Here is a 21,932-nt window from a genome sequence, read left to right on the forward strand (position 1 = left end):
ATCACTTTACTTTAAAATTATTTTTAACTAAAATCAACTTTATAAAATTAAATTTCTTCGAATCAAGTTTTCATAAACGTTTTTCTAAACATACAATGCTACTATATAAGATTGATGATGCTAATGCCTTAAATTTGGTTTATTTGTTAACTTGTGTCATAATTTTGAAGGGTTAATTAAGAGACGAAATACACTGAATTATATATATGTTTACTCTTGAAGGTTCTATCAAATAGTGTATAAATTATAGAATCGTTAAACAAGCAATTTTCGTTGACTGATGTATAAAATTTATAACGCATCATACGTGCAATCGAGCAACATGGCATGCAGAAGAAGAAAACGGAAAGAGGACTAATTGTCAAGGGAAGTTGAATCCTTCAGGCAATTAATGTTGTTCCAATAAGTTGATATAGAATAATAGTGGCGTATTTGGTTCATAGATTTTGTCTTGTAATTTAATTTTCTACTTACAAAACAAAGGATACGGCACTATTAAATGTATATGAGTGGAGTCCTAATTCATTGATAATTAGCTGTAACCCTTTTTTGTCTACAGAGAAAGATTAGCTGTAATCTTTAACCTTTTGATACGAAAATATACATAAGACACGGACTAATTATCCCATTGACAAGTGCTTAATGAAATGGGATAAGTAATGAATGCCCATCGAGTCACGGATAAGAAGGTGTAAGTGTTTAGGTTGGATAAGTCAAATTAATTTTCCCAAATTTTAGACGTCTCATCTATTAAAAGGTTTTGCAATGTACAAGTCTCAAAAACACGCCACGTGGGAGATATGATACAAAAATCGTGCACTCGAGAGTGGCTATGGTTAGACGCATATATTGGTTTTCTTAATTATGGGAATTGCTACCACCTTTTCTGTCCCACTTTAAGATAAAGCAAAAGCAAGCTAAGGGAAATAGAAAAGCAAAGGAAGAAAAGAAAAACATGAAAGGAAGAAAGAAAAGAAAAGAAAAGAAAAGCAATAAAGAAAGGAAAGAAAAGAGAGGAAACAAAGACAAAAGGTTCTCAAAACTCCATGATTATTCAAATTCTCTCAAAAACAGTACCAAGTAATAGTAGTGTTCCCCCTACTTAATTAAACCATAGGGGAGGACCTCTCAAAGTTTCTACAAAGACCCTGTTTGGGCTGGATTGGAACAACATCAAGAAAGAGAAAGAAAAGTTTCTTTTTTCTTTTCTTTTGTAGAGAGATCTATCAAAGAAAGAAGGCATGAATAGAGGTGTCTTGCAAAGCTCACCGGTGCAACAAATGATGGCCGGGAACCCTAACAACTGGTGGAACATCAACACCATGCGCCCTCCTCTTCCTCAAGCTTCTCCTTTCTTGTCCACTCCTTCCAATTTTCTATATACCCCCTCTTCTTCTCTTCCTTTTCCTTCTTGGCATGATCAGAATCAAGACCTACCCGAGTCATGGAGCCAGCTTCTCATGTAATAACTCTTTCTCTCTCTCACACACACGCCCACATTAGACAGCTATTAAAATCGAATAATTATTTTTTTAAAATAAATCAAACAAAGTAACATACTTAGTACTGTTTGGTTTAAGTAAATTTGAAGAAACAATACCTTAGTTATTTTATCAATTTTAAAAAATAATTATTTCTCCAAATTTAAACGTTTTCAAACATACACTATGATTTTTTGAAGGATCTAATCTAATTATTTATTTATTTGTTAATTTTTTGTTATGGTTTTGGAAATAGGAATGGGCTGGTGTCTGAAGAAGACAAAGGAGGTATGTGCCAGGTTCAGTCTAAGAGGTTGGAGAACTGGGAGGAACAAATGTTAAGTCAAGCTCCAAGTGCTCCTCTTGTTGATGTTAAGCAAGAAAGCTCGGTGCACAGCTATGTATATGGACATGGAAACGAAGATTTTCAGGCAGCAAAACCAACTTGGTCTCAAATAGTGCCTGCTTCTTCTACAAAATCCTGTGTAACAAGTTTCAGTAGCAGCATGTTGGATTTCTCTAACAATAAGACGGATGCTAGGCCTCCTCCTCCGGATCCATCTTCAGAGGTACAATAAGAAAGATATATAATACATATTAATTAAGTGAGAGAATCTACAATTTTGTAAATTTGTTTTGTTTTTTATATTCTAAATTTGTTATATTTTCTTTTCTTGGTTTTGATACGAGTACTTGCACATATTTGATTTTCGTGAAACTTTACTAATTAAATTAACTATTGAAAACTTTAAATTTGGCCACCCAAATGCTTTCGTTTTGAAAAATAGTTGCAAACTTTATTTTCTAGTAAATATATATTTGCCAAAGGCAAGGAGGGTCCTCCAACTTTTCATTTTTAATTGAATATATAATATAAAACGTTTCTTCTATTCTCCCTTTATTGTAGATCAAAAGATGGTTTCCTTTGTTTCTCTTTATCTTCTTTAAATCAGATAGAACGCTAGTATTTACCTGACCGCGTTAATATTTTGTTTAGATGACGAAACCTCACGCAATAAGAACTAATTCTATTTTCCTTGTGGTATCTTTGTTATTTTTGCACTATAATTTTAATGAGATTATATTTTTTCCCTTTTCAAGTGCAATAGCACTGCAGTTGGTGGGGCATTCAAGAAAGCTAGGGTTCAACCGTCTACAACTCAGTCGAACTTCAAGGTATTCTCATCAATTGCAAAAAACTAGACAGAAACTTCCAACCCCGAACCCTCTTTTAGGCAAACCAACACATATAACCACACACAAACATCACATGTGTGTGGGTGTCACTGTTGTCTTTCTTGATTGTCTTGTTCCTAAAAATGATTTTTTTTAAAATCCATCTTCTTCTTCTCATTTGTATCTCGAAATGAAGAATCAACATAAGCCAACATATTAAGCATGCATGTACTTGTCCGACACAGTAGTTATTTGAGATCTTCTTCTCCATTTCAGGTTAGGAAGGAGAAGTTAGGTGACAGAATTACAGCCCTCCATCAACTCGTTTCCCCATTTGGAAAGGTATACAAGCTTAGTTAACTTAATCAATTGAAGACTCACATAAACTAATTAATTTATGTCAAAAATTAAATTAAAAAAAAAGTGTCAAATATCTTCATAGAAAATCTAAATCGTTTCCCTAGCTCCTAATATAAAATCATCTTCCCCATCCTCTCCCCTCTTTCTTTAATATTTTTTTACATATAAACTTTTAGAGAAAAAAAAAATGCTCGAAATGTGTTTAGCATTGCATGGAACAGATGAGTGGGAATATGACTGTAGTGTGTGGTGGTATTTTTTCACTTTTGCAGACTGACACGGCATCTGTCTTGTTAGAAGCTATTGGGTATATTAGATTCCTTCAGAGTCAAATTGAGGTAATTAATGTTTGTTCTCCTCTGTTTATTCTTCCAAACAACCACGAGTCAGTAAATAGTGATGGCACGCTGGCTGTTAAAAGTCCATTATTTCACACACACACACACACACACACACACACACACACATATATATATATATATATATATATATATATATTCATATCCTTTAGTTTTTAAAGTTCTAAAAATATTGTCTTTTTCCCCGTGGATTCAGGCCCTTAGCTTACCATATTTGGGCAGTGGAACAGGAAACATGAGGCACCATCAATCTGTAAGAAATAATATCAACCCATTTCTGGTTAGGACACAAGACATACATAAAGACTTTTCTCATTTCCCAAAGCAATAAGAAACAATAATCACTATCTCTTCCTCTAGCTTCTTTCTTCTTGCATGTGCGCCAGCATGTATACTAATTAATGGATAATTATGCGGTACTAATTGAGTGATGATTGTAATTATTTAATGTTAGGTTCAAGGAGAGAAGAATTGTATATTCCCTGAAGACCCTGGTCAGGTATGCTTTTTCCTGGGATCCATTAACCCTTTAAAGGGGTTTGGGGATTTTGCATTTGAAAAAGAAGATTATAGCTACCCAGTTCAATTACTTGCATTCTATTATTAAATGAAGAAAGTAGACAATTAAAGAGAAGTGTCACCAGCTTTTTCAGATATAATAATAATATAGTATATTCTAAGATGAATAAAACAAAAGTGGCTTCTTTTTAGTGCATTAATTACTAATGTAGTTGAAATACTTATCAAATTCTCATTTCATTTTATTTAATTTCTGGTTATAGCTGCTGAATGAAAACTGTTTGAAGAGGAAAGCAACTAGTGAGCAGGTAATTGTTCAGCAATTGTTTCCTTCTTAAATAATGATTAAACTAATTCAATAACATATATTTGGATGAATTAATTAATTAGGATTCTCAAGAAGAAACAAAGAAGGACCTGAGGAGTAGAGGGTTGTGTCTGGTTCCAGTGTCATGCACGCTGCAAGTTGGAAGTGATAATGGAGCTGACTATTGGGCTCCTGCTTTTGGCGGGGGATTTCGGTAGATGGAGTTAATTTATTGCGTTAGCATATAATATATGTGGCAACATACAAAGAGGCAAGTTCATGGAAATTGTACAACATCATTAGCAGTCAATCTGCTACAAAACCTAAGGCTGATTGCTCATGATGCTATACGGCATTCCTGAATAAAATGTATGCTGCCAGGCAAGTAGTATATATATATTTGCAAGCCCTTGTTAAGACTCCTTAATTCATGGAAATCAAGCTTTTATTTATTTTCATTAGCTTAATTAATAGGACGTACGATGTTAAATTTCCATGTATATATGCAATAATTGTATGATTAATTTGAATTCTACTTCTTTCGAAGTAATTGAACAAGATCAGGCAAGCTATTACTACGAAGAGGTACCATTTAAGCTTTTAAAAATAAGTTTATATATTGCCCATTTGGTGCATTAAGAGGATACGTTGGAAAGATAAACAAAACACGACACCGAGCTAGTTGTTCGGCGAGAGTTTGATACTGTAGTATATTAAATATATGATTCAATAAGATTAAAGAAAATATTTATCATTAGTGTGATACTAATTCTAATACTAAAGCTTTTGGGACTCTTAAGCAGGGTCAGCAGAAACTTCACCCTTTTGTTCCTGGATATCATGGGTTTGCCCAGTGTATTAATTCTTGTAACATGGATGAATAGACGTAAAAAAGTGTTCACACTTGGCATAGACGCGCACCGACAGAGTCCAACACGCATGCAGGCTTGTGTCGCATGCGTGTGTTAAATATATAGTTATACCCTTTCTTTAGTTATATCAGTCACCGAGTTCTATTAGAATAAATAACCCTAACTTGGCTAGCTAGGGCAACCCACGCGTTCTTACGTCGATGTTCTTCAGCAAAGACGTTGCCAATGCCAACATATGTTTATTCCACTTTATTTTTGGGTGGAGAGATCTTTTTTTCTAGCCATAACATTAAATATTTATGACAAATTAGATAGCTTTAACCTTAAATAGTTCTTAGATAATTAACTTGTTACTACTAGAGCGTAGTTTCGTTAAGGACAATTTCATTAGACAAGTAAGATTATATTTAGCTTCAACAATTAATGTTTTTCAATATCTCTTTATCTTAATGTAGAATTAATCTTAGGTAAATTCTACGGTACCCATATAAAATTTTTAGATTACCGTACATGAAAAATTTTAATCAATAATGTTTAGATATGTATTTAAAATAATATATTTATTTAATAATAAATTATTATATTTGTTATATTTAAATAAGTTGAAGAGTGTTTAAATTAAAATTAAATAAATTAAAATTTAAAAATAAAATAATAACATTATATTAATATATTTTTTATAATTTTTTTATTTATAATAAATAGAAATTATTTAAATATAAATTATATTTTTTTCAAAACTAAAAATTTATAAAAAATAAAATAAAAAATTTAATAAACAATATATATATCTATAATAGAATTATATAATAAATAATATAAATAATATAATTTTAAATAAATTATATATAAATAATATTTTTTAATTTATCACGTATATCTTTTTTATTAATATAAATATTTTGAATACGATACCTATAAAAAAAAATTTAGGACACTACAGCATATACTTTAATTTTAAATGGCAGTCATTTAAAAATGGATAAACACTATTTTACTAAAGAGCAAAATTTTTTTTATCATGACTTAGTCTTTAATTAAGGGTATTCTAGGTATATTTAAAATTATTTTTTTTTATAAAAATAATGACGGATGTTAACTTTGGTAAAATAGAAAAAACATGGTATTAATTTAAATTACAAAATAAATTTATTATCAACTGTTTTAAAATTATATATTAAAATATGTAAATTTATGATTATAAATTTCTTTATTACTTTATTAAATTAATTAGAAAGGGATAAACATACGATAATTAAGTAAATATTCAAAATAAAAAAATTGAATATGTAAAAATTAATTTGGTCGTAGTTAATTATATTTATTTATTATTTCAAGAAACTACTTCATATGATTACTAAAAAATGGTTAGACATAAATTAATCACTTTTATGAAAAAAAATATTTTATTGGTAAATATACAGTAAATATCTTAACATTCAATATATAATTAATAAAATTTAAATTGATAAATATGGTTCATACGAAAGTGATTTTTTTCATTGTAACTGAAAAAAAATATCCTTTTGATTGAAGTTAATATCCATCGTTCTGCTTTTTCGTTAAATCTAATGATTTTAAGTTCTAATATATTCCTACAAATGTCATTGGATAAAGAAATTTTAGTTCTTGTTTAAAATTAAGTATAAAATTATTAAGCTTAACGTGAAGATATAAAATTTAGCAGTCAATTAGTGTGTGTTAAAATATATAAAAAATATCGATATAAAAAAAAAATTTATCCCTGTTTTATTAGTTTACTCCTCATAAATTTTAAAAATTTTAAAATAGTTTACGTCATTACATAATTGCGAATGCGTATAATCATGCTTTATTTGTGATTATTTTCAGATAATACGTAATGTAATATCTTTATACAAATATTATATCATAAAAAATATTAATAAATATTTAAAAAAAAACCGATAAAAAATTTAGAAGAAAAAAACAAAATTTAACAACTTTTATAAAAATTTAAAACATACTGCACTAGTATAAAAACATAATTGATATAATTTCCGTTCTATACATGAACTTATGCCGATCAAAACTCCAACATATAAACAAAGTCACTTAAATTTTAATAATAATAATAATAAAGCATTTAAGATACTTTCTTCTTGTTCTGCTCCAAGGATATCACACACACTCTACTCATAAGGTAATCAATCTAAGTCGAGTGAATATTTCACAGGTTTGGAACACGAATGAAAAAACCTTAACTATGATTTACCATAACTATATGTTTAGTGATAAACCCTAAGTTTGAAGAGAAGGAGTTAGGTAGCTAACTAGGTTTTTATTCTTGACCTAAGGAGGGATTAGAGTTTGTTCTTTACTTTTTTTGAAACTTTAGAACAAGCTTTTGAGTAATAAAGGCGATTTAGCTTATTTCTTTATCTAAATGTAAGTTTAAACTCTAATCTTAACAACAAACTAAAACTTTGTTGACACTCTTATTTCATAAGGACAATTTTGAGTTTTATATTTGGAGATATCTTTTTATTATAGATATTGTAAAGTGTATTCCAGCACTCTTTAAAAGCCATACAATGAATTTCATTGATGTATAATAAGGGTCCTCCCAAGTGCTTTCATCCTCTTACTGAAGAATTGGGTAATGCCATATAATAACAGTTATATGAAATTTATTTTAAAAATATAAAAAAGAAAATTAATGAATTAAAATTAAAGGCCAACTTAGGAGAAAAATTGAAATGTCAAATAATATAAAAATTAAATTTTAATTTCTATATTTTCATAACACTTTTTTAATGCATCTCTCAATTTAATTAGTCAATATATTTTATATTTTTCTTGTCTAAACTTAAATATTAAAGTATTTGATTTAACTATATTTATTGAAATTTAAAATCAAAATTTAAAATTAAATTAAAATAATAACTTCTTACTATAAAATTTATAAAAATAAGAAATGAGAATAATATTTGCTTATTTTATAAAACTTAATGCAAAAAGTGTGTGCCGTACACTGTCGTCTTTAGTTTTTCCGTTAACTCTCTCCTGGGAGAGTATCTTCCTATTTTTATTTTCTTTTTTTTTTTGGCATTTTTATTTACTTGGTTAGTGTTTGTAAAATAATCTCTGTTTTTTTTATGTCCCTAATTTTTACTCTTATTCTATATTTCTCTCTGCGAATCTTGCTACATTGCCTATCGAATTTTGGTTGTGTATAAACAATAAACTTTGTTGACACAAAGATATATATTATAAAGTTAATTCTAAAATTTATTAAAATACAACAATAACTAAATTTTATTTTATTAAGTAAGACCAGTTACATGAATTACACGATATTATTAAAATTAATTAAAAATTAATTTTTTAAAAATTTAATTAAATAAAATATTTTATTTAATAAATTCTTCTAAGTTCTTTTGAGTTTTTTTAATTCTTTTTTATCAGATTAAAAATTATATAATTTATTTTTCTTATTTATACTTTTAAAAGTTTTTTTACACGTAAACGAACTATCTTAAACGATTTTTATTTATTTTTTATAATTTAAGTATTATTTTAATATATTTTTATATTATCATTTTATATCATTTTTTTTATGTCCACTTATTTACTTAAACATTTTTATTTTTATTATTCTAACTTTTGTTTAGTGTTATTCTTTTAAGATTTAATATTTATTGTGATATAAACAATATTTTAATAATTGTACTAAGCACACTTTTGTGTTAATAAACTAAAAAAATTTATTTTTATATCAATTACTTTGATACTCTTTCAAATGTTCCATTATTATTTCTTGTCAGATAACATTTTCCTTAGACTGTTAATTTCATTTCATGCATCATTTGGACCTTGAAAAAGGTTTATATCAAGACAATATGGACGATGACTTGGTAGGTTGGGAGTCTATTTGGTTACAGAAAAGATAAAAAAAAAAAAAATTTCAATAGAAATTAAGCAATTGGATTTTGGATAGGGTGATAGAACTCATTAAGATCATATCTTGTTTGTGTTTAACTTCAAAGTATGAGAAAACCTTTATGTAATATTGATCATTATACTAAGGGATAGAGTCTTCCCTTCTGTTTCTGTATCTTTGATAATTCGTATTACCCTTTTCTGATTAAAAAATATGATTAAAAGACCGTCTGCTTCTGTTGTTTTGTCTTGGTTATCTTTTTATGAAATAATTTCCAAGGGTCTATTCATGGTCTCTATATTGGGACTTAGTTTTTAGGCATTAGATATTTGATTTGTCTCACATAGATTCAAAATATATAATGCAAGAGTGTAAGTTTATGAAGGAAACAAATGTTACATATATATAGTTACTGCTACCAAAACTCCAATATGCTGACACATTTACAAACCTCCATATATGTAGAGCTGAATCAATACTTCTGTGTAAAACTCAAAAGGAAAGCTCTAATGAGGCAACCTGAATTGCAGAAATTAAAGAAGTTGAGATGTACATTTGTGTCGATAGTACCTTTTATTTTAAATAAAATTCAAAAACCAGGTTTTATTATTTTGATATCAATATGCTGCACCTTATTTTTCATGACTATTGTAATAAAGAAAATGTTACATAGGCACTCCTTGGGTGTTTAAATAATGTGATTTAATAAAAAAAAACATTGAACGAGTGGTGATATTGTTTAAATATTTATAAATAATTATTATTATGATAAACAATTTCTCTAATGGCCATTGATCAATTCATACGTTGATCAACACGTGTAAAATCAGAAATGTAAATTAAAAATGTTTTATTTTTAAATTTATTATAAAATTTAATTAATTATATTATGATATCCATATTAAAGTGATAAAATTATTGCAATAGTTAATTAATAAGAATGAGTCAATAATATTAGAATTATTATAATAGTTAGTCGAAAAAAAATGAATCAATAGGATTGTTAAAAAATAATAATTAATATTTTCTTAATATTTTAAAATAATAAATAATTTCTTACAAATATAAAAAATCAAATGATGTCTAATACGCAACATAGGAAATACAATAATTTTAGCCTTGAAAGCTCATAACGGGATAGCTCAATTTTTTTTTATAAAACAGTTTTTATAACATGTGCCTAATGACATAAAATTAAAAATTATTAAATAATAAAATTTGATTAAATAACATTTAATCATGTGATTTTCAAAAACTTATTATGTTAAATTATTATTTTCTATTTTGTATCATAAGATACACCTTTTTTTTAAAAATGATTATACAATAACAAAACTCACTTCTCCTCTTCTTTTTTTCTATATTTTTCGCTACTTTTGTATTTCTTTCTTGTTTTCTTAACATTTTTTATAAGGCTTATTTTCGGAGCAGTGGTCATAAGATCATTGCTGCAGTACCACATTTTTCTATTTATAACTTTTTTTACAACTTATACCATCTTACATAAAAAAAAAAAAAAAAACTTTTAGAGGTATGGATTATTATTAAAAGCTAGTGTATATGTCTAGGAAATATGAATACTTTAAGCAGATCATGTCAATATATATATAAGGTTTTATCATGTCGATCCACTTGTTCCTCCTCTTCTGGACTCCATGGGCGTACATTAAGGAACAATTCTAATATTTTGGGGACAATAACAGCTGAAATTTGAAGGGAAGGAAATTTGTTGAACAGTGAATCAATGGATGATACTTGATAGTACAGGGTTCTTAACTTGGTTCATGGAGAGCGGCTATATTCTACTACAGGCACCAAACAGAATTAGCAAAGCAGCAAGAAACTCCCTAGAGAGAGAAATACTATTTTTACAATAATTTGCTGTATTCTTTTTTAAAAAATAGGAATTTTTTTTTAAAAAAAAGTGATTATATAAATGATATGATCAAGAAGGATAAAAAATTATTATTTTAAAACTATTATACAAATAATATATTTATTATAAAAATATATATTCAGCTCTAAATAGTCTTCAAATAAGCTTGGCCAATGAGAAGAAGGGAATCTTGGAGAAAAGAAATTTTGAAGAGTGAAGAAAACGAATAGTAATTACCTCGGGAATGGATGTGGTCACTTTCTATATGACTTTTCAAGAATTCTAATCAATCCATATACAGGTATGAAATTGAACTAGCAGTGGTTACTGCTAGCTATATGACCAACATGGGGCCAATTATTTGTATTATGGTACGTTTGCTAATGCAATTGGGAAGCACGCTAATCCAATTAATCGAATGAAGTTAATTAATTGTTAATTTATGCTTATAATACCATGAAAGTAGCACCCTACGTAGCATGTGGTGTCCAACAACAACTGTACGTAGGATGTGTTTTTTCTTCTGTTTAATGTAAAATCTTAAGAAATTTGGAATAACATCATTAACATGTTGATGGAAACTCCACGCTTGGCTTGACTTTGAAAAGAAAGAATGAGAAATAAAGCAGTAATGATGGCAAAGCAATAAATATGATTTGATTCATTTGCAGGTGAGCATTTACCAAACATCACCACCACGCGAAGCAATGTCATTTCCACCCTCTAATTATTCTTCTTTTTTTAGATGTTCCACAAGTCACATCCCTATTTCCACATCCATTCTTATTCCAGATCTTTGTCTCTGGTTGTCGTTTCGTTTTGATGTGATACTCAAACTGTTCTCTCATGCTCATTACACTCTTTTTTATTTTATAATTGAAAATTAATATTCATATTTTTAATCAAAATATATAATTCAATTTTATTTTTTTACATAAACTTTAAATATATTCTATAGTTGCACCAATTTTATTCTTCAATCGAGTCTAACATTAGTAAAAGATGGGGTTTCTGCTTAGGCATTTCAAAAAATTAAAAATATGTGATATATATATAATAATAAATAGATAAAATAATTTTTTGGTATTTATTGTAAAAATTTAAGTAAAAAATAACTAAAATGAAACAAGGTAATGCGAGGCCGAACACAAAGCGGCCAAGCCTAGCCATATTTCAAATTGGAAATGCGGGTAAGATTTGATTTGATTTTTTAAATTTCTCAAATAGGGAGAATGTTTATTCAAAATAAACAGATTTTTCTCCTCATCTTCCTTCACTACTTAAGTTCCCATCCAAACAGATATTTAAACAAAAAGAAAAAGAGGACAAATGAAGAAATAAAAAGGAGCATAAAAATTAGAAATAGAAAACTAATCATATATCTACAAATAAAGTTAATCTATGTACAAGGCACTTGGATGTATAAACTTTGAGCTATATACAGCTCACAAGGAACCAAAAAAATGAAAGCATTTCTAAGGTTTAAAGAATGTAATATTATCAAGGTAAGTCAATGTGTCTTCCTGTACCAGTACTATAAGCATATTCTTTTAATTCATTCCCCAAACCTGCAGTTAACAGAGATTTAGCAACTGTTAATGGAGACCTCAATATTTACAGTTTCGTTTGTATCTTGTTCGGAACTTGTAAGACAAAGTACAAAAAGCTACTTGGTATATAGATGACATCAATATGCAAACTTTGAAGTTTAAACAATTGGCCCGGTGCACAAATTCTATCGTTATAGGGCTTGGCATTAAAATTCAAACAAGCGGTTTATAAATTGAATAAATTAAAAATTACCTGAATTTGTCCATCTGAAGTTCCAATTACCAAAATTTCTTCATTGCTGTCTAGAGCCATGCAATTAACCCTACAATTCGTACCCATTTGTAATGTGTTAACTCTATTGAGTTTCCTCTTATCCCAAATCTCCACAGCACCTCCCTTGCACCCCATATAAATCAATTCTGAGCTCACGGCCATAACCCGCACTTCTGATCCTGTTTGCAGTGATCCAACCATATTGTAATTGGAATTGTTCCATATCTTGACATTTATAAATGCAACAGTTAGTTGACTATGGTATGACATCCATAAAATTAACATCAAATAGATTAAGAATTTTCTATGCTTCAAAATTCAAGAAATCATGAAACTTGATGTTTCTAGCTAGAATAGTAAATATTTTGGACATTAATATATAGTACTAAACCACAAGTGTCCGAGATACCTTTATAGCAGATCCAACCATGGAAGAGCCAGCTGCATATATAAGCTCGCCATGAATTTGCAGTGCATGAATAGGATATGCTTTCCCAAGTAATCTTTTAGAGCCACTTTGAATAGTACTGACTGTTCCAGTGGCCAAATGTATCTCCTGAAATATCACGAGAATATGATTGATTGCAAGAATGTTGATATAGCATCATACTGGATTTAGACTGTGTTATTCCAAAAACTTGATACCTGAACACTACTGTCGTGGCATCCACAATATAATTTCCCATGAACATGAGCCATGCACTTCACATATTTACTAGAATTTAACAACTTGGATTCTCCATTCAATGACTGAACCTGATGAGAGAGCAAAGTAATTTAAGTACATAACAATGTAGCTTATTTTAGTTAGTATGTATGAAGTAATTGTTGAGCATTTTCAGTACCAAGGGCGAAGCAGGAACAAAATCTGTTACAAAAATTAATGGCCCCACTTGGGGATTTGGTTGTTACAGACATAATTAGATAGGAAGAAAATAATGCGAACAGCACAACATGCTGCTCAGAGCAATAAATCAAGTATAATCTTTGTGTGTGCGAGTCAGTGTGACAGAGGCATTCAAAATTAGTTTATAACGAGACTAGCGTTATTTTACATACTAGCCTGCGTAAAAGAGGTGATCAGCCCAAAACCATTCAAAGAAGAACATCCATTTATGGTTTCAGAGTACCTTGACACCAGTGCCCTGCGGAATGAAACATGCTAAGCTACTGGTTACAATTAAATTATGAATCTGCTCCTTCATATCATACACCTGTACACAATGTATTGTTGCCTTTCCAATAGACCAGACCTGTTCTTCAATGAAACAAAACCTTTGTTAGTAGGCAGATTGACATTAAGACCGTAGTAACTGCAAAAAAATTTACCTTTGCAGTTCGGTCAAGTGAACCACTGTATAGTCTATCATCAGATTCTGAAATCACCAAGTTTGTCACAGCCTTGGTATGTTCTTGGATCTCTTGCAACAGATTGAATAAGTTGTCCTTTAATGTCCAGACCTTCAAAAGTTATAAAGTATTTTCCAGTAAGTTCATATTACAGAAAAGTTGTCAGATGCAGGCAAGACCCAAACATATTTGCTAATGATCAGGCTTGTCTTGGCATTTTTCCAGCTATTCAATCTTCAAGCATGTGACAAAAACCCCGTAAAAAAAAAATCCACATCTTTTTGTGATTCAACACATCTATACTTCCACTTATTTAGCTCTCCGTATGGTAATTGGATACATTGACAGTTCAATAATGTAATGATTCAACTTCCAATAATTCTAAGGAAACAAATATTTAAGTAAACTAAAATAAATACAATAAGAAATCTGTTCTCGGTCAGACTTAAAACCATTATTCATTAGAATTTACGAGGCATGTAAAGTTCAAACTCTAATTACCTTAATGGTGCCATCTGTGTGGCCTGAAAAATATTTATCCTTAACGCAAATTACAGAGAGCACTTCTCCGTTCTCGCTACAATCTACTTGTATTAGCTCTTTATGTGTCCAAATGTCCTGTTCCAAACAACAGTTTAAAACCGTCCACCATGCCTATACCAGGAAATGGTTTAGTACAGCAAACTTACTGCTTTAGATTCATTCTCATCAACCAGAACTTTTAGCATTTCAGATGCCAAAGGAGAGGATCTCTTTAACTCTCTCAACCCTTTTACAATATCCTTAGTGTAGGAAGTTAGATCACGTAAGCCATCTGAAATTCAGAATAAAACGTATGATCACCATTTAGAAAACTTCGCATAACAATGACATGTAGGACTTCGAACACATAAATCTACAGAAGGAGAACATTTTGATCTTTTTCATTTTAAATAGTAGACTAATAAGAAAGTCAACAATAATATAGGTAGCATCTGATCTAAATCAATGTTGAATAATGTATTTTGTGTAATTTATCATGCTTTCAGGAACTGCCAATTGGCAGTGATTCCTTCTTAGACAAGATTATTTTCTTGTCAATAACTAGCTGTACCAGATTTTTACAATGATTGTTTAACTGTATTTAACGGCTGTGTTTGTGAAACCTACCAGAGAAATGAAGAAAGCTATTGAGAGCAAGCATAGAAAGGATTCTGTCTTCTACGTCCTTAGCAGAATTTAATTTAGTTATGAACTGCTTCAGCAAGCGGGCACGGGCAGCTCCTTGTATCCCTGTATCTGGTAGAATGGTCAACATGTATATGAGCCATGTAGCTGATATAAAGCATGCTGATCGTAGTTCATGATTTCGACTCTTCATGCCATCTGCCAAAGCCTCAAAAAGAATGCCAAACTCATGGCTAACTAGAACATATGCAATTTTTCTTTCCCAATCATCAGCTGCTTTCTCTTCTTCCTGTTGATGCCAAACAAAAAATAAGCTATCAGAAAGATTGTTTGGCAAGCAGAAAGCGCAAGTCAACATACAGGAAGAGTTTCGTAGGATTTTACCAGAGTTATCTCAATTTCTTGGCTGAAGTTGCTTATCTTATCCACCTTTACAAGACTTCCGGAACTTTTGTCGACAGCTGCACGTTTCAGAAGGACTTCTCTGGTTAGAGGCTTTCCAGAGAGGTTGAACCTCCCTTGCAGTGACATGATTGTATCGGCAGCTGCTAATTGGGTAACAGGGAAATCTGTGTTTCTGAGGCATGAAATAAGAGTATCTATCGCCTCTTCCCGGTATATGCTCATTTTTCTTGGTTCAACCTAAAATTGGCATGATGAGTATTTAAGTCCATATTACACGTAAAACTGCATTTTACCATTTGTAATTTAAAGGCAGTAATACAAAGATTGTTTAACTAGAAATCAATACAACTTCTGATCTTTAATATTTAGTGAGCATCAAAGATTCACACCAGAAGATCAAGTTGGAGTAAGAGGCCAGCCATAACTGGACATTGATCTTGAAGGGCTGTCTGCAAATAAATAAGGAGAGTATGCATTGTACTAAAAGGTCCTTCTTCTTTTATAATGTGGAGGATTTGTTCATTGGATGTCCTCCTGGAGGGAACCCGATAGGAAGCTATCAGACAAAATGTAAAGAGAAGAACAGTTTCATTAGTGTAATTATGAATATGAAAGACATGTACCTATTTAATTTGACCAACTCAGAAAAAAATTCAATAATCTTAAAACGCTCTCCATCAGTTGCACCCATTAAACTTTCCAAAATAGGTGACAGCTCTGCTTTATCAGCAATGTTGCTCCTGCAAGTTTCATCTTCTTGCATGCATCTCAATAAAATCTCCACTGCAGCAATCCTCTCCTTTACCAACTCAGCTCCCAAACTGGCAACAATAGTTCCAATTGCTTTTTCAGAGAACAGGGTCTTGACAATGGAAGATGCAATTATCTCTTCACTGCTGCCAATAATCTTTGCAAGTAAAAGCACTCCAGCTGTTTTGGGCTTTATACACATCTTAAACAAGTCTTCCTCTTTCTTATCGAAAACTGCTATGAGTGACTCCACTGTGGCCATCTCCGCAAGACTCATGGTGGAAGGATTTAGGAGATACAACAGCACAACAGCCTCTGTCAACCCGTTCTTGAAAAGGGCCATGATACACTCCACGTCAGTGTCCACACGTGTAAGAGTCTGAATGACAGCATTGTCTCTAGAGCCCATCTCGGCCAGAAGGAAAACTGCTGCTTGCAGTACCTTGGGCTCAACAGAATTGAAAAGGATCTCCATAAACCCATTAATTATGGGAGGTTTTGATAGCATGGTATGGATATCCACTCCCAGATTCACCCCCGTCCACAACTTCTCAATCTGAAGCACGGCCATTTCAGATTCCTGGAGAACCTCGGACATATACAGGTTATTGATTGCATGGCGTAACTCAGTAATCATCCCATCAACTGTGGCTTGTGTTATAACACTATTAGGAGAAGTTGAAGGCATTGTTGACTCCACAACTGCCTTAGTCTCATCATATGGACTCTCACATAGTGGCGGGACCAAATTGGGGTTGCGTTCTTTCCAGCTTGCAATTAGTCTTTTGAGCACATAGTTTGTTTTAGGTAGGTGGGTATTTTGCAGCTTCTGGCGAGTGATGGGACAAGTTAAGTTCCCTCTATTGAACCATTCCTCGATAGCTTTGCGTTCATATGTCTGACCAGTCTCAAGAGTCACTGGATCATCAAATATGTTACTTGTTATTGGACAGACAAAGTCTTTGGGAGGTGTATGCTTCCCACTTCCTTGCAGTGGGTTATCATAGTCTGCCATAGGATAATCTGGGAAACTAGAAGCAGGAAGAATCCAAGTTAAAGAAAATGCTGCACACCGAGAAAAAATGAAGAACGGTTTCTAAATATTGACGTACCCCCTGGATTGTTTGAAGATTGTTTGCATTTGTCCGTGAATTTGGTTTTGTCGAGGCTCCAACAATGTATTATTTTTGTCCTTTTCCTACAGGACACAGCTTCATCACTTAGCATTTAAAGAACTAAAACAGCAAGCATAGAATATTCAGTCCTCGTTGGAATATTTCTTTCCCCTCTCGGTAGCATCAATTACCTCATTTTCTGCTTCAGAATCTGAAGAAGAACTAAGCAAATTCTCATCTATAGAAAACTCAGTTTCATAGACTGGCGCTGTCAATTTTTTTGAAGATGTGTGTGGTTTGAGGATTGTGTGAGAGACTCTTTGAGGATAAAATGGTGCGTGGGAGGATTTGCTACTCACAAATTCAATAGATGCTTCCCTTTCGGACCATATTGGCTGCAGGAATCATTAGAAACAGAATGTCACAGAATGATCATGCAATGCACGTGCCTGAAATTGTCGACCAAATGCAATGAAACTACTCGTTGTATCCATAATCATATAAAAATAATAATATTTTTACACCCAATCTTAGATTTTGTTTATACTCTTTTTTTTTTGTCTCATTTTCTTGTCACATCATTTATCACAATTTTTCTTTTTCTCTTTTTCTCCCTTTCTCTTCTGTACATTCATTCCACATACATTCGTTGTGTGCGAAAATGTCGTTATTCATAATCATATATATTTTTATTTAACTACGCCAACACCAACTGTTCGAAAATTAGTAAAAGTAATTGGAAAATTTTTCTTAAAAACACCTTGGAAAATGGATGAACATTCTAATTTTCCAACTGTACGAAATTATGAATTATTTAGGTATGTGAGCATACAGATAACTTGGACAAAATTTCATATATACTCGTAAATATTAAGATGAAAAACAAACACTAATGAAATTGAATTGAAAAGAGTAACAAATTCGTAAACAGCATTACATTATACCGTCCGTTCTCCAACACATTCATCTGCATCTCCATCTTCCTATTCTCCCCACTGTTGTCACCTTCTTCGGCGCTCTTCAGTATCAACGACGGAGGACTAATTGACGCGTTTCCATTCTTATTCACCAAAATCTCTTTAAAATACACTGCAAAAACCCTACAGTTCTCGTCCACAACCTCTTCATACTCTCTCTCCACCTCCCTCAGCTTCGACGCTTGCTCCTCACTCATATGCGACAACAACTTCGCACAAGGAAGAACCACGGATTCGTCGGAAAACGAGTAATCACCCGCGTCGCGGCTTGAGCTCGCGGAAGCAGAGGATAGAATCTTTGTCCTCTGTTCATCGAACCATCGGAAAACAGGGAGGAGGTGGAAAGAGAAGAGGTGTTCGTAGAGACCGGGAGCGATTTCGGATCGAGCGAGGGAAGGGATGGAGTGGAAGATTCGGAGTAGGCTGATGGAGGATTCGGTTTGGCGGTTAGAGAGGGCGCGAATGAGAGAGAGGAGGAAGGAGGAGACGGGGAATTCGGGGAGAGGGAGGAGAAGCTTCTCGACGAGGGAGAGGGAGGAGGTGCGGATGGCGGGGCTGGAGAAGGAAATCGCGCTTTCGAGAGTGTCAGTAGCGAGGTTCAGGTGTTTTAGGGTGATTTGGTCGGAAATTGCGGTGTCACGGAGGAGAGTGGCGATGAGGCGGCGTCGAAGTTCCGATTGCGAAAGGACGGCGGAGATGAATGCGGAGGTGTGGCGGAGGATCTGAGCTCGAGTGGTGACCGTTACGGTGGTCATGGCGGTGGGAGTGAGTGAGGTGGTGGAATGTTGGGTCCGTTTGTGGGGTTTATGACTCAACGGAAATACCAGTAACCGATTCAATTTGCCGGAACGAATGGGCTCGGCCGGCAGCTTTATGAAATGACCAATTTGACCCTTATTTCGGTTTTACCTTGTTTTATTTCGATAATATATATAATGTAAAAAAAAATTTTACGTTGAAATAGTAAAACTCATGTCATATGTTCATGCGTATATACTAAGAAATTTATAAAAATTAAAATTGTTTCTTACAGGCTTATATTTTTCAACATTAATATTTATTCAACATCTAATGTTGTTGTTTATTGTATATTAATTATTTCAACATTAATATTTATAAAAAAAATTGTTTATTACAGGCTTATATTTTTCGATAGAGATTTTAATCAGTGCTGTTAAATTTAAACTCGTTGTAAGCTATGCTTCATTTCATCTAATGGTGTTGTTTAACTTGTAAAATTTGGTCTTAAGATAGTCGTTTTACTGTTTCTATTAAAATTGTATAAAGATATTATGAAAGGACAGAAATAATTTATTGGGTAAGTGTCCCCAATATTAAACGTAGTAGATATAGACAAGCATGCCAGGGGAGAATCACATAAAGTATAGTTTAAGATTAATTTCTATTAAAATGAATAACTAATGATGTCAAAATGGGAACATCTCCACAGCTGTGTGCATTTTGGTAACTTCATCCACTTTGAAATCTCGCGGCAAAACATGAACGGGTGGGACCCAATTTGCCGCCCAGCCGGCTCAGATTAACCGTTGATCATACATCATCATATTTTAGATGTAATATGTAATATTAAAATATTGGTGGAGCTTTCATGCAATTTTAATACAAGTTTTGACAACTGGAACCTTGAAGAAATGCTGCCAATTCGGATCACCACCAAAATTTCCTCTTCCTCGTACCAAACATTGTTCAAAAGCTACATTTATCAATGACACTTCAAATTTCTAACTATAATAATGATAATAATATGGAAATGGAAGAAATTTCTCTAAAAATAAAATTAATATTAAATGGTAATTGGTAATTGGTAAATATTTTACTTAATTAAAAACTTAGAAATTTGTAAGGAAACGGTTTCAAATTTATAAGAAAAAAGAAAAGTATTTTCCTTCAAATTCATACTTCTGATTTTCTTTACATGAAAATGAAATTATATAAATTTATTGGGCTTAATACTTTTTTCCTAAACATTAACATATATACATATATATATATATATATATATAATAAATGTATTTTTTAATTTTCAATAAAAAATTATTATATATGTGATTATTGTATTTAATATAACAAAACAAAGAAATAAAAAATTAGAAAATCAATGTTGCTTTTATTTTTATTTATGGTAAAGAAAAACAAAATAACAAATAAAAAAATTACAATCTCAATTTTAATACTTTATACTACCAGTGTCAAAAAGTAATCTCAAATTTGTAAAAATTAATATTTAATTTTTGAAATTATAATTTAAAAATTCATAATTATTTATATATATATATATATAATTTTCACACAAAATATATTTAATAATAATTTTTCATTTTTTTCAACTGTGTTTTTATATTTAAAATAAGATTAGCATATTTATAAAAAATATTTTAATAATTTCTATTATAGAGTTAATAATCTCTATCGCATTAAAGTAATATAATAAATATTTTATTTAAATTTCAAGCTATTTTTAACGTATGAAGCATGACTTTTTTATTTTTATTTAATATTATTGATAAGTTTTAAATAATATACAAAGAAAATATTATGTATTTTACAAATTAAAACTAATGTATTACACAGATACAGATTCTTTTATTATTATTATTGGTTAAGAATCACCCAACAGTCATATTAACAATTATCAGAGGCTAACACGATTTTTCTTAACTTATATAAAAAAATTCATTTTCTAATTTTTTTTAATAATTCCTTTAAGATGGTGAAGGATCAATATGTTTTTTTTTTCATGCAATTATGTCACACCACTCGTCCACTACTATAGCAAAGAGACACACACATATATTGGATAGTATATATAATTTTATTTTGGTGAGGGATCAAATTTTTTTCATCCTACAGAAAAAAAAAAGTTATTTTCATGTAATTAGGCCCATCATTAGTCGAATACTCTAGGAAACAAAAATAGTTTCGTGCTTAAGTGTTGTTCATTTACTTCATGTTTTAATAATATGACATTTTATTTGATTTTAGCGGTACAATTTGACGATGGTGAAGGATCAAAATTTTCTTTACATGTAATTAGACCACACTCGTCAACTACTCTAGGAAAAATAAAATTGTTCCTTGCTGTAAATAAGTTGTGTTGAATTGAACTAAGTATTTAAATTTCAATGTATGTATATATATATATAAAGTTTTACTTGCTTAAGCTCAATTATAAATTTGTTATATAATTTAATATATTATTAATATAATTTTATCTTACGTTAATATGATTTTAACAACTAAGATGCCCTGCATTGATTATTCTGCGGCTTTTAATCCAACTATTTAAATTATTATTTAATATTATATTAATATATTTTAGCGGATAAATTGTTATGTAGTAAAAAATGTCACAGTAAAAGATTTGTACCTATAATTAAGTATTTAATAAGTTAAATAATATTAATTATTGACTGTATGAATCAAACTGACATAAAATTATTTAAGTTTAATTAATTATCTCAAATTTGAGTTT

The 21,932-nt window shown here is 30.8% G+C and overlaps 1 protein-coding gene and 1 pseudogene across 2 annotated transcripts; one reads left to right on the forward strand and one right to left on the reverse strand.

The window, feature by feature from the left end:
* Positions 1-933: 933 nt before the first annotated feature.
* LOC113854370 (transcription factor bHLH68-like) lies at positions 934-4,776 on the forward strand. Of its 2 annotated transcripts, none has more exons than XM_027485328.1 (9): positions 934-1,462; positions 1,738-2,050; positions 2,583-2,657; positions 2,934-2,999; positions 3,290-3,355; positions 3,573-3,629; positions 3,831-3,875; positions 4,159-4,203; positions 4,286-4,776. In XM_027485328.1, exons 1-9 carry the CDS (start codon positions 1,242-1,244, stop codon positions 4,418-4,420), a joined length of 1,023 nt encoding a protein of 340 aa, XP_027341129.1. In that variant the 5' UTR covers positions 934-1,241; the 3' UTR covers positions 4,421-4,776. The 2 variants fall into 2 exon arrangements, with proteins under 2 accessions (XP_027341129.1, XP_027341128.1); XM_027485327.1 differs by having other exon boundaries at positions 3,573-3,656; positions 4,286-4,771.
* Positions 4,777-12,351: 7,575 nt separating this feature from the next.
* On the reverse strand, positions 12,352-19,194 carry LOC113855783 (annotated as a pseudogene).
* Positions 19,195-21,932: the final 2,738 nt, after the last annotated feature.

Source organism: Abrus precatorius, unplaced genomic scaffold, assembly GCF_003935025.1.
Source record: "Abrus precatorius isolate BTA unplaced genomic scaffold, Abrus_2018 Scaffold11, whole genome shotgun sequence".
Lineage (NCBI taxonomy): Eukaryota > Viridiplantae > Streptophyta > Magnoliopsida > Fabales > Fabaceae > Abrus > Abrus precatorius.

Coding starts and splice junctions, on each gene's coding strand:
- LOC113854370 (XM_027485327.1), top strand. CDS start 1,242: ATGAATAGAGGTGTCTTGCAAAGCTCACCGGTGCAACAAATGATGGCC. Junction 3,657..3,830: donor ATAATATCAACCCATTTCTG/GTTAGGACACAA, acceptor ATTTAATGTTAG/GTTCAAGGAGAGAAGAATTG. Junction 4,204..4,285: donor GGAAAGCAACTAGTGAGCAG/GTAATTGTTCAG, acceptor TTAATTAATTAG/GATTCTCAAGAAGAAACAAA.